This window comes from Excalfactoria chinensis, chromosome 15 (assembly GCF_039878825.1).
Source record: "Excalfactoria chinensis isolate bCotChi1 chromosome 15, bCotChi1.hap2, whole genome shotgun sequence".
Lineage (NCBI taxonomy): Eukaryota > Metazoa > Chordata > Aves > Galliformes > Phasianidae > Excalfactoria > Excalfactoria chinensis.
The window spans coordinates 7,060,137-7,079,307 of NC_092839.1; the positions used below are offsets into that span (position 1 = coordinate 7,060,137).

At 41.2% G+C, this 19,171-nt stretch overlaps 1 protein-coding gene across 1 annotated transcript in view; it reads left to right on the forward strand.

The window, feature by feature from the left end:
- CDH4 (cadherin 4) overlaps positions 1-19,171 on the forward strand; it is a 401,822-nt gene that overhangs the window by 235,211 nt on the left and 147,440 nt on the right. The window contains exon 3 of the mRNA XM_072350023.1: positions 10,692-10,915. Within this exon, the coding sequence (XP_072206124.1) occupies positions 10,692-10,915 (224 nt within the window). The remainder of the gene's footprint in view (positions 1-10,691; positions 10,916-19,171) is intronic.

A 19,171-nucleotide genomic window follows, 5' to 3' on the forward strand; every position in this document is an offset into this window, starting at 1 on the left:
ACACTCTGAGATGTCTTGGACTTCCCTATTGTTTCTTTACTTTAACACTAAATTTGATACCTTCTGGGATCGGCTGTGCTTTGTGCTGCATTCGTCACATCCTCTAATTTACTGGCTTTATTCTCTCTTTGTTTTAATTGACAATACCAAGCCCTGCCAAAAGCTCTCTGTTAACTTTAGGATGGTTTGACTCCCGCAGTTGTTCTTCAGCGGAGAGCAGCACTGCCTTTCTTGGCGTGAGGATTGCTGCAGTAAAGGGGCAAAAGGGGTAAATGGAAAAGGGGAAAGGAAAAATGATAGATTGCATCTGTGCGCCTCCATCTGAAACACCTGTGGGTGAATTTCCTACAGGTTCAGTGGGCACTGCAGCCTGGCCCTGGGGCAAGAGCACCACGGCTCTCTCCAGCGATGCAGCCACTCCATCTCTCTACTTCCCCTCTATTTATTAGCCTCTGAAGTGCCGCTCTGATATGGAGGGCACTTCTCCAACTCCCTCTGACCAAGTGCCAGAAACATAACCTAGAGCCTCTGCATCTGTAGATAAAGCTGCCTGGATTTGTCCAAATGTCAGAGCAGTGGAGCCTGCACTATTTATGTTCAAATAATATTCATTTCTCTTGAAACCCATAGACTTGTGTAGACTCTGTATATTCTCACAGATAAAAATATAGGATAAAACCATCCAATTTTAATACTCTTGCCTGAACCATCTACTAATTTAGTATATTGTGACTGAGCTCCCTGGATCAGTGCACGTTTGCTCCATCGGCTGGGTTCAGGAAGACAAGAATAGCTGAGCCCAAAGTTGTCTCACAAGTCAATAGTGAAGAGTTTGGTGCCTTTACTGGTGTGTCTGATTTATTAATTTTTTTCCTGACAAGCGCAGCTTCTGTATCTAGGTGCTGAGGGTTTGTCTTGAAGGGCAGGAAAAGAGAAGGGCTGGCGGCTATCTGACACGGCTGCAGTCAGAGCATCTCTTTCAGATTCTCTTCTTAGGTTGTAAAAATGGTCTATGCTCGCTTTTTTTTTTCCCTCCCTGAAATCTTCTGGCAGCTGTGAGTGTCAAATACAGTTGTGGCCAGTTGAAAAGGATGGATGTGGGACAAGGGATGAATCCTTGAGGCTGCAGGTGGGGCTGGTGGAAGCAGGCAGGGCTGCCTGCAGTTATGCAGTTGTCATGCGTTGCCCACCTCCCATCTCTGCTCCAAATGTTGGATGTTTCTGACAGGGGCAGGGCTGGGGTTCTGCTCTTCCCAGGAGCTCTCAGGAGAAGTGCTCAATGCAGCACTTCCCAGCCCCAGCCACTCCATAGCTTCACCCCAGGATGCTTCTGCACCAGGAGGCTGCATGAACCTCTAAGCTGCTCTATGATGACACAAGATCTTCCCTTTATAATTAAGCTGCTGTAAAATCTGTAGGGTTTTTTTCTCTCAAGAAATTTGTAGCGATGTTTAAAATCTGTAAGCATTTGGACAAACATGGGAGAGCTATGATAATCATTAGTGCTACAGGTAAATCCTCCAAGTAAAGTGCCCTGGGATTTATGTACTCAGTGCTGTAGTAATAATAATTAAAATGCATACTACTGCAGGTAACTCCCACAACTTGCACTTTGCTCTGAAGCTGAGAAACTCATTGATTAGTCCATGGGGTCAATCAGTCCATCTTGTTTGGAGAGTTAATCATAAAGAAGCTGTGTGACATGACCAGCCCTTCAACAGGTTTGTTTACTGATGCTTAATCAGAGAACCCAAACTCTCCTGTAGAGTGGTGAGAGGTTTGTTTCTATTTAGCCTTTAATTGCAAAATGATCTCATTAGTGCCACAGTGAATCTCAGTACTGTCCTATAGATGCATGGGTTAGCAGAAATGCTGAGTCACAGCTTGTTCTTCCTTATGTTTAAGAACAGGAGAGGACTGTTGTAATGAAACACCTATGATGGAGTTCTTAGTGGAAGATAGAAGTTTCCATTGAAAACCATAATGGAAGTCAACAGGATACATACTGTGATATTCACTGCAGAAAGGAGTAATCCATTGTGTTATCCCAGCTCAGGGGCTGCCTTTCCCTCTCCATGTTAGGGATTTCAGGCCATATAAGTGTCCTCCTGGCTAGCATCTGGCATCAGTCGTTGGCTCATGTTTTAGATGTCTTGAGTGCAGAGGGAAAGTAACAAGCTCTCTGATTAGTAAGCAAATCTCAGGTAAAGCAATCGCTGTCAAAATAGGTGCTGGAAACTCAGAGGTGGGGTTGTGCCTTCAGGGTAAAGCATCAAGCATAGAAAGTAGTGAATGGCATCCTTAATGTTGGGGTGCTAATGGAAGCAGGTTCAGGATCCTGTACTGGGGAGAATCCACTGTGAGCTGACTGCCTCTTGAAATCTGAGTGGTGTCTCCCTTTGTGGCAAGCTTCTGGCTTGGATTTAGGAAACTGGGTATCAGATGACTCCCCCAACCTGATTCTAAATACAAAGAAGAGGATAGAAAGCAATATTCCATTTACTAACACTGGTTTCTAATCAGATAAAAATAAGTGACAGTGTAGGATGAATCCCTCTACTAACTGCCAGAACATGTCGATTTATCAAATTTTTCCACTGTTGCTCTTTTTTGAGCTAGCCTCAGAGCTGACAGTGTGTGTTTTACAGTGCAGCAAGGTAGATTGATTGATCCTAAATAGAAAAGCCTTTGGGGTCTCTAGCTGATGTTTTAGCTTCAGAAAAAAAAAATCCTGAATAAAGCATGTTAATGTAGAGAAAGGAGCCTGCTTTAATTGGACCAACTCCTGGCTTGCTGAAAATTAATGGCTGGCTGGCTGTTGCCACAGTGATTCATCTTTTCTATCATGTTCTACAGTCCTTCTCTCCAGGGGGTCTCTACTCCCCTCCAATTCCAATACCAAAAGTGAAATACACATTTTTTTTTTCCCCCTTTAAAAACATATATTTTAGTTGAATTGGCTTCAAGTAAATGAAAAATAGCACTGGTGGGAGTATGAAGGAGGCAGGCAGTGTCTGGAAATGGCAGTTTGTTTACTGTAGGGCTGGTTTTGTTTTGTTTGAATGGGATTTAGATCTTTTTTTAATGTACTCTCAACTCCTCATCGCTACTGGCTGACTGTACAGGTGACAGAATGACTTTCTAAGGATCCTGACTTCAATGTGCTGGAAGTTATTGTTCCTTTTTATTTTATCTGGCCGCGGAAGCAGGATCCCTATGTAAGCAAGAGCTGTTAGAAATGAATGTAAAATTGGAAATGGTGTCGAAAGCATTTTGGTGGCTCTAGAAATGAAATGATGAATTTTCTGTGTAGCTGTACCAAACCCACAGATATATACATGTATATATATTTTTCTCTTATTAATTTACAGTACATGAAGAGGCTTTCATTTTTTGCTCATAAAACCTGTTGGAGGCAGTGCTGGTCACAGCAAACACAACAACCTGCAAATGAATGTGAGGTAGTTAGAAGCTTAATAGCACAGGTTCAGATCCTGCATGGATTGGTTGATTGTGGAGTGGTTGGGATCTGGAATCTGAAGCGGTGAAATTCAAAACATACTTCTAAATGTAAAAACCTACTTTATGTACAATTTCAAAGCTGTCTTAGTGGTGGAGATGGACCCTACTGCTGCTCGTTGGCTGTTTCAGGAGTGTCACCAGTTGACTATCACATGGAGTTGCTTCTAACAAGTATACAGTGGGTTGAGAATGTCATGAATTTTGTATTATTGCGTGTTCTGTACAGGACAATTCACTGTAACTGTAGATTACAAGACAAAGAAAGATTTTGTTGAACATAATTACACTTGCTAACTTGTTACGTTAACTTATTGTTATTCCAGTAAGGCAAATATCAGCAGTCATAGCTCAGAGATTGTAAATAATCCTCTGGAAAATCGGTTGTGATGTTTGACATTGACCTGAGGTATGGAAAGCAGATAAAATTGCAGTCCTTGTCTTTATTATTAATTGCTGGGAAGTAGTATAAAGAAAATGGGAAATCATGCTGAATATTTTCAGCAGCTTATAGATGTTGGCCGGTTTGTTAATTCTGATAACTCGTTCATTTGTTGTTTTATTTTGTGAACACTTAATCAATGCTCTACAAAGGGTGTGGACATGCACGTTTTTTGTATGCAGCCCCACGCCAACCAACACATCCCTTTATTTCAAATGTTTTTCTGTATCGAAGCGTTTTCTTAAACTGTGTACTGTTAAACTTGATCACTGGGGATATGTGTATTAGAGCTGTTTGAATTGCTGCTCTTACCATTTTACCAGGAGAGTTTGGTTCTCCCACAGTACTATAAATATTAAATAAAGACACTAAGCCTTTATTAGAGTAATATTTTTTATGGGAAATGTGGTTGGAAAATGTAACCCATAAAATTAGGAATGGCAGGTTGAAAATTATACATCGTTTTTATCAGGTTTTACAGCTATTGTTTTTTTGTGTGTTTATGTATTGTTCTTCTGGTACAGAAAGAGAAGGGCTCACAGTATTTTATTAACTGAGCAGCAAATATAGTTGTGCATCATATGAGAGTACTGGATTCACTGTAAGAAGGAGTGAGATGGAAAAGAGCACTCAGGACTGATGTGTTGTATTGCTTGTGAGTAGATTGGCTGAAATGAAGTTTTGTTTCCACAAAACACTGAAACAGCAACATCTCCAGGTATTTTCTAGTAGTCAAAGCTTGCCGTACCTCTGTACGTTTGTTCTTTTAGCACAAGAGAAAGAGGATCCTCTTTTCCTTCCCCTCAGCATTAGACTTTGTAAATAAAATATTTATTCCTGGAATTCCACCAAAGCATTTCCACAGCACTCTGTTTTATGAAGCAATTTCAGCAATAAGCTATGCAGTGTTCCTTAATTTATTTTTTTTTTACCTTTGTGCCAATTTTTGGAAACTTACTTCTGTGAAGTGCCTGTGAAAGTCCATTTTCCAATTTAAAGCATTTTATCTATTTGGTTAATGGAGGGGGTTGAGGGGAGTGCGCTCCAACTGTTCGAATGAGAAACCAGAAGCCTGAATTTCGGGGTTCAGTTCTCAGCTTTGCTTATGGGGTGATGTTCACATATTTTAGTGAACTGAGCAATTTGCTTCTTGTTCTTAGACAACAGGTTTCTATCTGCTGAGGAAGCCTTTTCATTACTGTATTTGTTGTGATAGACATGGGAAAATGCTGTCACCAGCCTGCTAACGTGGCTGGGCGCTGGTGTTGGGAGTGCTGGGCCAGAAGTACCAACACAGCAGAAGACTGCATGAAAGGGACATTTTTGCACAGGCCCCAGGACTCTGCAGTTTGCCTTGACAACTAATATTCCCAGAGGTGACAGTTAAGCCATCCTCCTATTAGTGACATTGACAAGGGTGGACTTATGGTTCAGGTTTGTCACGGTCACGCTGGGTGTACAGAGACACAACCTGAGGAGGAGAGGAGATACTGCAGTAAATAGGGGGGGTGCATTTGCTGCTTTGAAGTTTATCAGGAATGAAGCAACTTTGTAGGGCTAATAATCAAAACCGTGGTTAAAAACGGAGTCCTGAAGGGACTCGAGTCCTGAGCTGTGGGATGATGGTGTGCCAGGAAGGAGTATATCCTAATAAATAAGTATTATCCCTCTTGCTCCTCCGGCCCTGTGCAGTTTGCCAGAGGGGGCACTTTTTAATGGACTAGGAGAAGCTAACAGAGAATCCAGAAGGATAAGGCTTAAAGTCTCTTCTTTGGTTTATACCATTTATAGTCCTATTAAATTCAATGCATTTCTCAGGCATTTGGAGGGCAAGGAAGTTCAGTGTATTCGTATGTCTTTCAAGATCCTCACTTGATCATTTGACTCTGTCCAGCTAGCTTAACAAGCTAAATAATAAAAGGGAACAATGCAAAACTTGTTGAATTTTTTTTACTTTTTTTTTTACCTTGTGTCTTTTTTGAAGAAAGATCCCAGTTTTTTTCCTCAGGTGCCCAGCAGTTTGCTGCAGACTCCTGCGGCTTTTTTCCCCCCCATCTCTCAATACCTATTTCAGCATATATCAAATTGTTGTATTTCTTCCTTTCATAGGGAAGCAATTAAAAATGATGAGGGTAAAGGGTTAAACCTAAAAGCCTGCTAATGAGGGTGCCTTCTTGGTTTTCTTTTCATCAGGCATTTGATGCTGTTTTCAGCATAAGCTTTCGATAAGCATCACTGAACATTTTTTTCCAGAGTATATTAAAAAAAGTTTTCTTTTTCGCCATCCTGTACAAATGATAGATGTGTGGCTCTGCTGTTTATCTGAAACCCTAATTACTGATGCTCCCGCTTTTGAATGTTAAATTCATGCGGTGTTCTTTAGACTTCAAACTGGTCGGAGAAAGATGGATTCGTGTCCACAGAGAGATCTAAGTCTGGTAAACAGAGCCGATGTTTGTTTATTTAATAAATTATTTTAGAGTCAAGAGTTGCATCAACTGCAAATTGCACAGATTTACATCTTTCCAAAGGAATGAAAGAGAAAATTTTCTGCCAGTGGGTGAGATTTCAGTTTCTGTCTCCATGAGAGCAAAGAGGAGAAGGAAGAGGCGGGACTTGAAAATACAGAGATGTCTTTTCCTTGAGATATAGCAGTTGTTACAGGAAAAAAACAATTTGATTTTTCTCCAGTACATACATATGTATCTGGTAAAATATTAAATATGGAGATATGCAAATATATATGTATGCACATAAAAAATATATGTAAGTGTATGTGTATATATATATATATATGCATGTGAAATGATTCTCTGTAGTCACTTAGCATTCCAAAGAATCATTTCACGGGGAAACAAGGAAGACAACCACAGGATTACTAATGTCAGCCATTGCAGCCGTGTGGTGAAAATGTGAGCAGTTCATCCATGCTGTGTTGCAGATGTGTCTTCTATGCTTTGTACAAATGGTGCCTAGAGCAATAGCAGCAGCTATACCTAGCAGCAGCTAAATGCTGTGGTCCCCAGTATTTGGGCCTTGATGAGCTTCTGAATTGCCTTCCCTGTGAGGCAGAAATGATATGCAGAGCCAGACTTGCTTCTTTATTAGCACTGGTTGTAGGAGAATGTTTGCTTTGAGATCTGCTTGTGGGCATCTCTCACAGCTTCCTCGCCACAAGCTGAGGGAAAGCAGAGGACTTAGCAGGGAGGACAGTTAGCAGTTGTTGTGTTCGTTGTACTGCTTTCCATAAGACAGGGATTGACTGTGTGTTCTGCACGGCGCCAAGGCACAGGCTTTACTGGTGGCACTGAGTTTTGAACATCACCAGGCAGTCACAGGGGTAAATAGATCTCAGGTGAAATCAATTCACATTCATGCCCTGTGACTTTTAGGGCTCACTGCTGCCATTGTAAGGCCAAGGTTGGGGTTGCATTGACTGCTAGGCTGAGCCTCCAGAGCAAAAGGACGCTGGGACCTCAGTGTCTGCTGCTGGGGCACGCTGTCACCTGCTAGTGTAGACATGGCCATAGGTGCACAAGGCCTTAAAAACGTGCAGCAGTGAGCAGCCAGCTCCTGGGGTACCACCCAGGTGGGCTGCAGCCTGCCTGCTGCTGCTGCTCAGGCTGTTGTACGCCGTGCAGCCTCTGGCCATGACAAAGCATGATGGAATTCAGATGTCCTTGAAAGCTTTCTCTGCTTGCAGCTCCATAGGACTCTTCAGCAAAGCTGGCTGTGTGATTCATTGCTGCATCCCCCTACCTGTGCTACCTGAGAGCACAGTGTGGAGCGGAGACGTTGATTGTTTAAAAAATTAGACATAATTTCTCTCAGGATTTTCTCTGTCTCTAGTCAAGTTTGTTTTAAACTAATGGAAGTAATTAGCAAGGCACAGAGGGACTTTGTCTAAGAGGTAGCCATATTTAGATAATGGAGCATAAAAGTCGACACAGTGACATATGACACAGAGCAGCATATTGGTGCAACGCGCTGTGTCTTAAGCAGATGTTTAAGTACTTTGAGTCCTGAAATCACTGCATACACATAGGAAGAGATTTCTTTTCGCTCTGACTCTTACTACACTGTAGGGCTGCTTTCCTTCTCAATAAAATCAAAGAAGGCTCTGAATTCTTATTAACGTGCAGTCATTATCACTCCTTTCTCTCTCTTCTTCAAATGTCTTTTTGTGTATGTAATAGGTTGGAACTTGAAGAGGTGTGGATGGAAGTTGCTTTTTGCACTGCTGTTATTATAGCAGAAGACTGCAGTAACACACCAGCTGATGTGCCCTGTTTCTAACAACGCTGATGGCACAGAGATGAGAATAAATAACATATTAGCAGCAAAGCACTCAACGCGTTTGCTTGTTATAGCTGTGAATGCATGGGAGCTTTGCAGAAGTTCCTGGGAGACAGAGGAATGCCACAGGGCATGGGATGTCTCCTTGGTGGCACCAGCCACCCTCGTGTCCCTGAAGCCACCCCAGGTTCTTGCAGGTGCCAGCAAACTGCCTGTGTTCAACCTCCTTTGGTGCTTTCATGAATCATTATTTTTCAGACTAGCCTAAAACTAAATGAAGTCAGTGTGTGGGCTCGTTGGCTGTGTCTTTACTGTCAGTGAGCAAAGTCTGGTGTGGATCTGAGCACTGGCCTGGAATTGTTCCTGCAGTCAGATTGGTGTTAGGCATTATCCCCAATACACCATTCAGAACACTTTGTTTTGGGAGATAAGAAATTTTGGCCTTATGTTTTGTGTCAGATGACCCCAATCCCGAGCACTGACTTGCTTTCTTATTTACTTATTGAGCCTGATGAATGTTTCACCATCATAAGATAGAAATCCCCCACTCCAGACTGCTGAATATCAACAACTTGCTGTGACAGACAGTGGCTAAAAAGCAAGGATGCCAAGAGCTTCAATCTGTGGTCAAAGTAGCAATTAAGTAATATCCTGTCCCTTAGAGAAATGGTGGCCAACGTTTCATTCAAACTGTGAGCGATGCAGGAGATGTCGCTTCCTATTACACTGAAAAGCGTTTGTTATGGTTCTGGAGATAGAAAGCACAGATAACTGGTCAAATGTCTGGACTAAAGCATTTCAGATGAGATAGGCATGGAGGTTATTTATTGCAGGCTGAGCTACAGTGAAGGTAAAGACAGCAAACCCCTGCTTTCCAAGGCAAAAATGGGGGACTTTTTTCCTGGCCTCCAGTTTTAAGGAGAATCTAGTGGTGTAGACTGTAACAATGAAATGGCTTAAAGGCATTATACGCACTTTTTAAATATACTAGGTAACTTTATCTGTCTTCTTTTTTGTAAATCAATGTCTGACGGTTACTGTTTGTGCTTAATAATTTACTGCAGCATTAGCTAACAGTTCCCACTGCATGCACATAGTAATGTACTGATGATGTGGTCTAACTCAATATGCAGCCTGGAAAAGCCTCTGTAAATGTGTGGTTGTGGAATGGGTAGAGCATCCTGATGAGGGAGCAGTGCACTTTGAAGGAGGAGAAAGGGAGTTCTGTGGTCAAGAAACCTTTACTGAGATGGTTGGCATCCAATTGGCTCCAGGAGCTCCTCTGGTCCGGACTGCCTCTGAGCTCCTTCTCCCATTGCAACCACCTTACTAGTTTGCCCTGTGTAAAGTGTCTGCTGAAGCTCCAACACCTGGGCCAGCAGATTTTGCCTTGTTCAGAGCAGGCAAGGAGCATTGTGAAGCAATCAGAAACCACAGCATTTGAGAAGCCAAGTAATGGTCCTAGCTAGAAAGCTCTGTATCCATTCACACTCGCTGGAGATATTTTTACAGGTACAATATGTTTTCTTTCACCATGTGTGTTCCACCCTGTGGATTACTTGAATGGCAGAAAGCGTTTTGTTTCCTGTGTGATTAGCTGCAGGTTCAATTTCTATCAGGTTTGTCAATTTTGTCATCTAATAGTTTGGGTTGCATTTTTTTTTTCCAGCCTAATGTATGTGACATGCTTCATAATGCCAATAAAAACAGTTTTCAAACTAGACTGTAAATGTATTTGACCGAAAAAATGCCAAGAGTAAAAATACAGTCTACTGGGGAGCTCGGATCTGATGGTGCAAGCTTTTAAATGACAAGTTGTAATTTGTGAAGCAAAGCTTTACAGCTCCTCTTGCTGTACCATGAGTGGTTATCCAGTGTGGGATTGCAGCTCTGGTTGTGAGGACCCGTTTCTAGCAGCAGATGTGCTCCCCAGAATGGTTTAAGTTTTCCTTCTTTAATTTTTTTTGTTTCTTTATTTCTGATAATGGAATTGTTATGGGCTTTTAAATTTCAGTTAAGAATGTGCAGATAGGCTATCTGGTAAGTAGGTTATTGAAGGGTTAGGGAAATGGAGAACATTTCATGCAAAAGAAAAAATACCCACAGTGTGGGTAATAGACTCCAGTTGAATTTAAAAGATAATGGCGACAAGGGAGAAATCCACTTGTAGAAATGGGGAACAGCTGTGTTTGAGATCTAATGAAACTGTATCAAATACTTTAAAAATGGCTTACAACTTCTCCAGGGAATGGAGATTAAGCACGAGAGCGCTCCTGAAAGGTCGAAGAAACAGTTAAATCATTTCCTTGATGGTTATTAGAGATATAGAAGACATCAGTGAAAATTAAACGTCTGAAACTTGTATTTGATTGCTTTTCTTATCACGCCAATCTCACACTTTTTTTTTTTTTCTATCTCTTGCTCTCTGTTCTAGTAAAATTTAATAACTGTGCCGGTAACAAGGGAGTTCGGTATGAAACCGACAGCCCGGACTTCAAGGTGAGAGCAGATGGGACCATGTATGCTGTCCACCAGGTGCAAATGGCCTCGAAGCAGCTGATCCTGATGGTGACCGCCTGGGATCCACAAACCCTGGGCAGGTGGGAGGCCATTGTCAGATTTCTGGTGGGAGAAAAGCTGCAGCACAATGGACACAAGGTAGGGATCTTTTCAGAGCTCTTACTTCATTCTTCCTTTGACTCTGTACCCAAGCCTTTAAACGTCATAGGATGTAACATATGGTTGCGTTATCAGGTCTGTGCTTCCAGAGGATTTGTCCAGTTGGAAACCACCATAAGCAGTAGCAAATTCCTTGCAAATGGTTTACAGATGCTTGCTTTCTTTGTTAGTCTCATGCGTGTAGCCCAAAAGCAGGAATCTTTCCTTGCCCAGCGATGCAAAAAAATATTGCCTCAGTTAAATACAGCCATGAGCTGTGCTGTGTGGTGCCAATGAAATCAGGGTCTGTTAACACACACACAAATTCCTCTGGTCTTCACATTGTGTAGCTATTTCTGGCCCACCTCTTCCATATCATCTTCAGTAGAAGCAGTTCTTCCCTGTCAGTGTAAGTCTGGACTGATCCCTTGCAACACTGATTAAGTGTGGTCATGCTCTTTGCATTTGGTGGGAAAGAACAAAAGCAAACAAAACAAAAAAAAAGTCACAATTATTCATTGGCTGGGTGATTATATTTAAGCACATTGCTAGATTTGAGGTTATGTTTAGGGTAAAACTGGCAGGAAATTGGCTGTGGACCTGATTTATTGCTGAGTCTTGAAGACCTTGTAGAGCAAGGATGAAGGTGGGTGTCAGCTGGGAATGGACAGGCAGGGCCAATTGGCCGTGGCTGCAGACTGGATTAATGCACTGCAGTCCTGCAAGCCTGGCCTCTCTCTCTGCAGAGCTTGGGCATAGAGGGCAGAGGAGGAGGAGGGGGGAGAGGGAGAGAAGCTTTTTATGTGCCTTGGTGTGAGAAAGCTGCAGCATTTGGGCAGACTTGCATCACGTGTGAGACATGATGGAAAAGACTTGGAGAGTCTTAAATCTAGTAGTCACCCAGTGGGCTGACCCCTGAGGTTTTGCATGGCTTAGAGTCATATAAATACATTTCTGCTGCTCTTCAGTAAGATTCTGGCTTGTGCGAGATATGATTAAGCCCTATATGTTATGTCAGCTGCTTTTGCCATTTTCTAACCAAAGAAATACTGCTTCCTTCTAAAAGTAATTAAATATTGAAGGAACAAAGTAAGGTGTCTTATATACAGCTTTAAATTCCTTCTTGGTGTAGCAGCAAGAAAACTAAGTACACATTGGTGCTTTAGTAAAATATTTGATTGGAAATTCATCTGATGTTAATATAAGCTGAACTCTGGTTCAAAAATAAAGAGAGTTAAGCTTTTTAAAATTCATATCCCTCCTTTCTAAAAGCCTTATTAGTGTACAGTTTGAGGCTGGGAAAACACAGAAAAAACCTGACTAATGACAAGGTCACAAGGAGTTTTATTGCGAGTCCCTACAGTAGGCATCTGAGTTCTGTTTTATTTAAATGCTTGTGCTTTTTGCAAGCAAAATAATCCTTTGTTTACTAAAGGAAGAAATACAGTTATGAGCTCAGTTCAAAAATAATAGTGTTTATGTTAAAAAAAAAGCACAACAATATCCAATACAATGTGTTTCAGGCCATGACCCTAATATACTACATTTCATGGCTTTTACTGGAAACAGATTTCACATTTGTTTCTCTAAGGTACAATAAGACTAAAGCAAGACTACATGATTGTTTTAAAGGCTTCTCTGACTGTTGTGGTATGTTCACACTGTGGAGATGGAAAAGTCTAAGAAAGGAGGGAGGTGATGTGAGAGACGGAGCCCCTCTTTCCTTCCTGAATCATCACTGAAAGGGAAAATCTGAATTTAGTTCACAATTACCCAAGAATTAAAGCTCCATGAAAGCAATATTATCCTGTCTGAAATGGTCATTATCAGACATTTGGCTGAAGTTAGTACAGAATGAATGTTATAGGAGAAGTTGGTACAGGGAGTAAACCTACAACCTGCCTGCAGAATGGAGGCGATGGTCTGCTTCCCAGGGGGCACAGAGGATACAACCCTCAATAACATCTTTCTTTGTATTAGTGGTCCTTTATTATCGTGGTATATAGGAATGGAAATTCCCATGGCAGATTTGGAGAGCTTTGCGGATGGCCTGCATGTCCATAGGGTGGGTGGTGAATCAGTTCAGAATGGCTGATATCAGAGTAGGCATCCCTTTGTGTGCCTTTGTTGCAAAATTAGTGTTTTTGGTGTCTACATTTGTGCCTCAGATCCCACAGTTGTGCAGTGTCTCTCGGTGTGAGCTGACATTATGATGGTGAGTGGTCCAACACAATAACAGCTTTCCCTCCTTCTGAATGTTGGCCTTATAAATGTGCTAATTGCATTTGATAACTGAATAACCTGGGTCAGTTTGCAAAATTTCACTCCCAACTGCTGTAATAAAAAGAAAAAAATAATGACTACAGTAAAGATTAATGCTAGGAGGATGAAATGATGGCGAAGAAGGTAAATATTTAAAATGCGTATTTTATGATATGTGAAGCATACCTTTTCCTCTCCTCCCCAGACAGCACTCAGGTAAACTTATTTCTGTTTAACACAAGTGATGTTGGTAACTCTAGGAACTTTTTTTGTTCAGTCTTGCAGGAAACATGATAGCAATTCAATTAGAAAATGCAAATGAGGTCACATATTTCCCACAAGGAGTGACGAATTACCCCAGAGAAAACAGAGTGATATTCTAGCATAACAATAAATACTTAAGATAAAGTTTCTTACAGTGTTCTTGTCTAGCTGTCTGTTGTTGCAATTTAAAGTATCAATCAGACCTGTGGGCATAATTTGAAATAAAGAAGAGAAAGAAAAGAAGGTTGTTTATGAAACAATATTAAGTTGTTGTGGATTGTGTCAGCATTTATGAAAGATAAACTTGAGTGGGATAATGCTCCAGAAGAAAGGAAGTAAAGCCAGACTTGACTTATCTGGAATTAGCAGTGCGATGTCTTCTTTCCTAAGAGTGTAGACTATTATGTATAACAATTGGATATTGATTTAACCACAGGTCCAAAGATTGCTTGTGAACGGTGACATTGCTAAGACCTCAGTCTTGAGAGTGCCCTCTGCTTCTTATCTGTAGAAACTCAAGTTGTCTGAAGTGCACAAATGCACACACAGTTCTTTGTGCTTCACTTTCCTCACTATCCCCATGTCCGTGCAGTCCAAGCTCTGCTCATCACTCCTTGCTAATCAGCACCCTCTGCTCCCAGTACTAACGTGCCCCATCTGAAGTTCTGGCCCACTCTTTTTGGACTTTATTTTTCAGTGAGTGCTTCCATCTGACCATTTTGTAGTTTGTTTTTCTGGCAAATTTCTCTTCTTTATTAGTTTTCCTGTTTCTCTCAATCTCAATCCAAGATTTCAAATCAGGATCATAAAAGCACAGGGGAAGAGCTTGGAGGTGTAGGGTATATTCAGTACGTGTAGGATGCTGGTTTTCTTTTCTGACAGTGACTAAGTATTGTTTTGTTTGGATCATGTTTGCGTGCACTTAGATTTCTCATTGTTCTAGCTTCTCATATTTGGACCATGTAAGTATGTAGATTTTTGTAATGTTAAATCGCTAGAAATTGTGCAATTAAAGTCCGAAAAACACATGGGCACACAGCTAGTATTTAAAATGGTGAGAAATACTGTCAAACAACAATTCTTGCTTAAGCCCAAGTTGTGTTTTATTGTCTTGTCTTATTTGGGGCTTTTTTCATTACTCAGGTAGGAATCCACAGCCATACGATATGAATGTGATTCTTACAGCCAGTTTTTTGGTTTTTATTTAAAGCCTTTAAATAATCATCTCTGGCATTTTACCTAGCTGAGATTTTAAATTCCAATACAGCTTTTTATTGCTGATCACAAATACAAAGGTCTCCAGGCAAGGAAAGGCTTATTCAGCACCAATCATGTTTATGACCTCAGTTATTGCGCTAGCCAGGATGCCCTGCACAGGGTTGGAAGCGATGAAGACGTATCCTTCCCTTGATGGAAGAAAATGACTGCATAAGCAGGAGTTGTGCTTCTGTTACTCCTATTTACTCTGACTTTTTCAAGTGGGTGCCTATGGAAGAGATGGGGGTTGGGGAGGGGAGAGGGAAAGCTGCCTCAGTTGTTTCCTTTCCCTCCTTCCCTTGTACTGGGACACAATACAATGCATGGCATCAAGGTGATGGAGTTTGCTTTCAAGCTGTGCTATCCTCACAGAGGGGCTGAAGGAAAAGGATTCTATTTGTCATCCTACCTTTTTTGTGGCCATATGCAGATATGATTTCAGAACCAGCTCATTATGCTGTCCAGCAGGTGCCTTGGGGCTGCCCTGTTCCAGCACTTCTGCGGGTAAATTAATAAGTTAATATCATATAACTGTTACCAGTGAGACTGATCACGTAATTGAGGAAGTCTAATGAAGACACGTCAGGTGAACTTGTCTGACTTCACGCTTAAGTGAATTTGAACATCTAGCATTTAATCATCGCGTGAGCTGGAAGTGCTGTTTGTGACAACATGTGAACTTTCCTGACCTGATTTTCAGGTGCACTCAATCACGTTGTCTTGCACTGAAACCAAGATAAGATATGACATACAGGTGCTCATTGCCTTGGAAAATCAGCCCACTACGTGAAGTTTCCAAGCACTGCACTCGCTGCATTTAGTTCTTAAATAGTCAGCATCTTACCCAGGGTCAGGCTCAAAGCCATACTAGAAAGATCATCCTGAAGTGAAATTCACTCCAGATCTGCCTTCTTTCAAACAAAACGTAGTCGCGAGGATTGAACTACCTTCACAGAAACAAGTCTTTTCTGATAAAACAAAGCCCTCGGACTGCAGCACGCTGCCTGCCTGTGATGTCTGCTCTGCCCTCGTGAGATCAAAGCTCCTGACCTCTGGTTTCATGTTCTTTGTTGCAAAGGGCTCAAGTCTGACTGCTGCTACAAGAAATGTTTCGGGCTCAGTCTCCTAAAAAACTCTTCATTGCTGTGGTAATTCATTGACAGTTGTGTGTAAACAGAAGTGTGAGTAAAAGACAGAGCTGCCTTTGTGCAGGAGCATCATTTTAAGATGGCCTTTGCCAGCTGCTTTCTTTTCTTCTCCTTGGCATTGCCAGCAAGGAGATCCAGTGGACCTGAGTGTCCAACATGGCAGTGGGCTGAGCCAGCAGCCATTGCTGACGGGTCAGCAGTGGGGTTTCAAATACTGCCTAAAAGCAATGCTTTGAAGCACCCACCTCAATTTCATGATGGAAATAGGGGTAAACTGAATGTGTTCATATTTAAGCATATGCTTAGGTGCACTCTGATACTGGGGAATGAGAGAAGAACTGCCTTTTCTCAAGAGGCTCTTGAAATAACCAAAGGATAACTTGAAAGAACGAACTCTCCTGCTAGTGCTGAGAAGTACCAGAATGAATTACTTCACTTTGTGTGAAGTAGCAGTGGTGCTTGTGATCTCTTAAATCTCTAGTGATCTTTTTACTTGCAAACATTATGAAGAGAAGGAATATTGTTGCATTTAATTCATTATGATTATTTTAATTCATGTATCTTTTGAACTTCATGGCTTTAGAAAAATGAAATGAGATTAAAATGTTTCACAGGCTTGTTAAGGTGTAGATTTGCTCCTGCTTCTTTCTGTGATGAAGTACAGTTATAACAGGCTGTTCTGGAAGTAGCAGAAATGGGTTTTGGAGCAAACTTTAAAATGTTGCCCATAAAATTATTCATTAGAAGTTCTGTCAGGGTGTAGGAGGTTTTCCAGCCCAGATATTTCATGGCTTTTTTTTTCTTAGTGAGATACTTCTGAAAAGAGAGAGCTAATATCAAGCTCCAGTATGGTTTTGTTCTTTATGTTAATAATACATGCCAAGTTCTATGATTCTAAGTTCCACTGCCTTTATTCTTGTCCTATACGTATCTGAACAGAAAAGAAGCAGAACAGTACATAATATTCTGTAATTTAATAACTATATTCCTAAGAAGTACTTGTAGCTCTGAAGGCATTATGCATGGCTTCTTCCAATTATGAGAATGACATTAAGTTGAAGATAGAAGTGTCTTTCTGTAAACACTAGAAGGTAGGGGACAACAGTAATTTAGATGTTTCTTAAACAATCGTACCTAAGAAGCATTGCAAGATTAGATCTTACAAAGGGAATGTGAAAAGGTCAAGTTGATGTGGGGAGCTTTGCAAGGAAACAGCCTCCTCGGAAATTTTCATGTTCGGATAAGATGTTCAAGCCTTAAAATGAGAAAGAAAAGCACATCAAGAGCAGTGCTTAGTGGATGATGTCATCCTCTGTTCATCGAAGGCTCTCATAATATTCAGAGCCTGGCAATGTCAAGAAAGGTGTCACAGAAACTGTAAAAGACTTCACCAAAGGCAGAAGGATTTCTTATGTACCTGCTTTGGTATGCGATTCTCCCTAAGAGTGGAAAAGGAAGAGCATCACATAAGCTTGATGGAGGCTGTCTGTGTCTGTGAAGCCCTTGTCTGTACCACCAACCTCATTAGGTTTTCTGATCAAAGAGATTAAACAGCATTTGTCGTACTGAATAGGAGTATTCTGTGACAGCTTGATGGGCTCTGCCATAAGCTGGTGAATGTCTTGTTTCCCTAGGGTCCAGACTTACCATTTCATTAGTTGCCCAGCAAAGACCCTGCAGGAAAGAGATATTTTCCTGCCTGACTTACAAGTGTGACTGTTGTGTTCTGAGTGCTTAAAAATGTCCTGGTTTCACCTCATGCCCTTCCTCTTCTTTTCCATCCTTTGTAGCCCTACAATGCTGAAGGACGGTTTGGTTCCTCAGTTACTCCAATCGCACTTTATTACTTATGTTGGGTAAAATTTTCCAGACCTTGCAATGCCAGCTATGAACCTCACAGCCCTCAATTTGCATGTACACATCATCATTCAGAAATGAAGGAATAGTGCACGTATGAGCAGGTGCTCAGCTTTGATACGAGCTCCTTGGGCAGGCAGGCATGGCATCTGCCGTACCCAATGCCTGGATGTTCATTTTACATGGCTCTTTTCCTCTGGGGGCCATAACTCTGTTAGGTTTTAGTCAAACTTTTCCTTCCCTGTCAGCTGATGTATTCTGGAAGCTCATGCACTTGCCAAATCTGACAATTTTTCTTACTAATTGACTCTAATGTGAACCGCTCTATGCAGCCCCACTGCTAACTGATTAAACAAAAAAAAGAAAGAAAGTAATGAATTCTTGCTTAACTAGCTGATTTAATTAAAATGTTTTATACTGTAATTGTATGGTTTCTATAAATGGAGAGGTAATTTTGTTTAATGAGTTCCTAACCAAACATAACATTCCTGACTGTATGCAACCAGATTTGAGAAAGGTCACAAATGCTGAGAATCCACTGTTTGCTTTTGTAAGTCATGATGATCAAACAGCTTGATCTGGCACTTGAAATATCCTATCAGGATTGGTTCCCTCTATCCCTGTTTATACCGGAAATTATTAGTATAGTTTTAGGAGCGGAAGGGGGTTCTCCTCTGTATCAGAACACTGTTCATTATCTTTAAAGTGGAAGTCTACTGCCAAAATCACGTCTCATCGTCAATTAGTGGCTTCTCTGCGAACACATTAATTTAATGCCCCTGCTGAAGTATTGTGCGCGTTGGAACATCTTGCTGCTAAAACACCAGTTTTCGGAACACTTTGACACAAATCAGTCATGAACAGCAATTTATGCCTTGATGGCAGTGGGACTTGATATGAAGCTCTCTGTGATTACATTTACCGCAATGTTTACAACTATTAGTAAATAGAGCTAATCGAGACAGTCATAACAGAATTTCAGGAGGTGGAATGAGGAGAAAACTAAATTATGGACACCTACCTGCATGGTTCTGAAGGAATACCTTCACAGACACAAACTGCAATGAAAGAAAGGCTAAAATAAGATGTCTCCTCTTCTTAAAACTGTATTTTCCTGCCCTCAACTTTGGCGCATTCAGCAATGACCTAAATACAAAAGAATCAATTACCCTAAAATAAATAAATTTGCCTTTTGTTCTGCAGCCCTTTCATTATACTGCGTGAAAGTGCAAAATGAAGTATCTCTTTCTGCTAAAAGATCAAAAACAGGGAAAATGGTTTATTTTGGGGGGGAAAAAAAGGACTCACTTGTCCTCCACTGCCATCCCTAATGTCAGCAAAATGTTGTCTCCTTAGAACAAAATTCATGCAAATGTTTATTTAGCAGTGCTCTTGTGTTCTCTTTGTTAAAGAACTGAGCTGTATTTTCATTGTCTTATTTTCTGTTTGGTAAATACCGTTCTCTCCT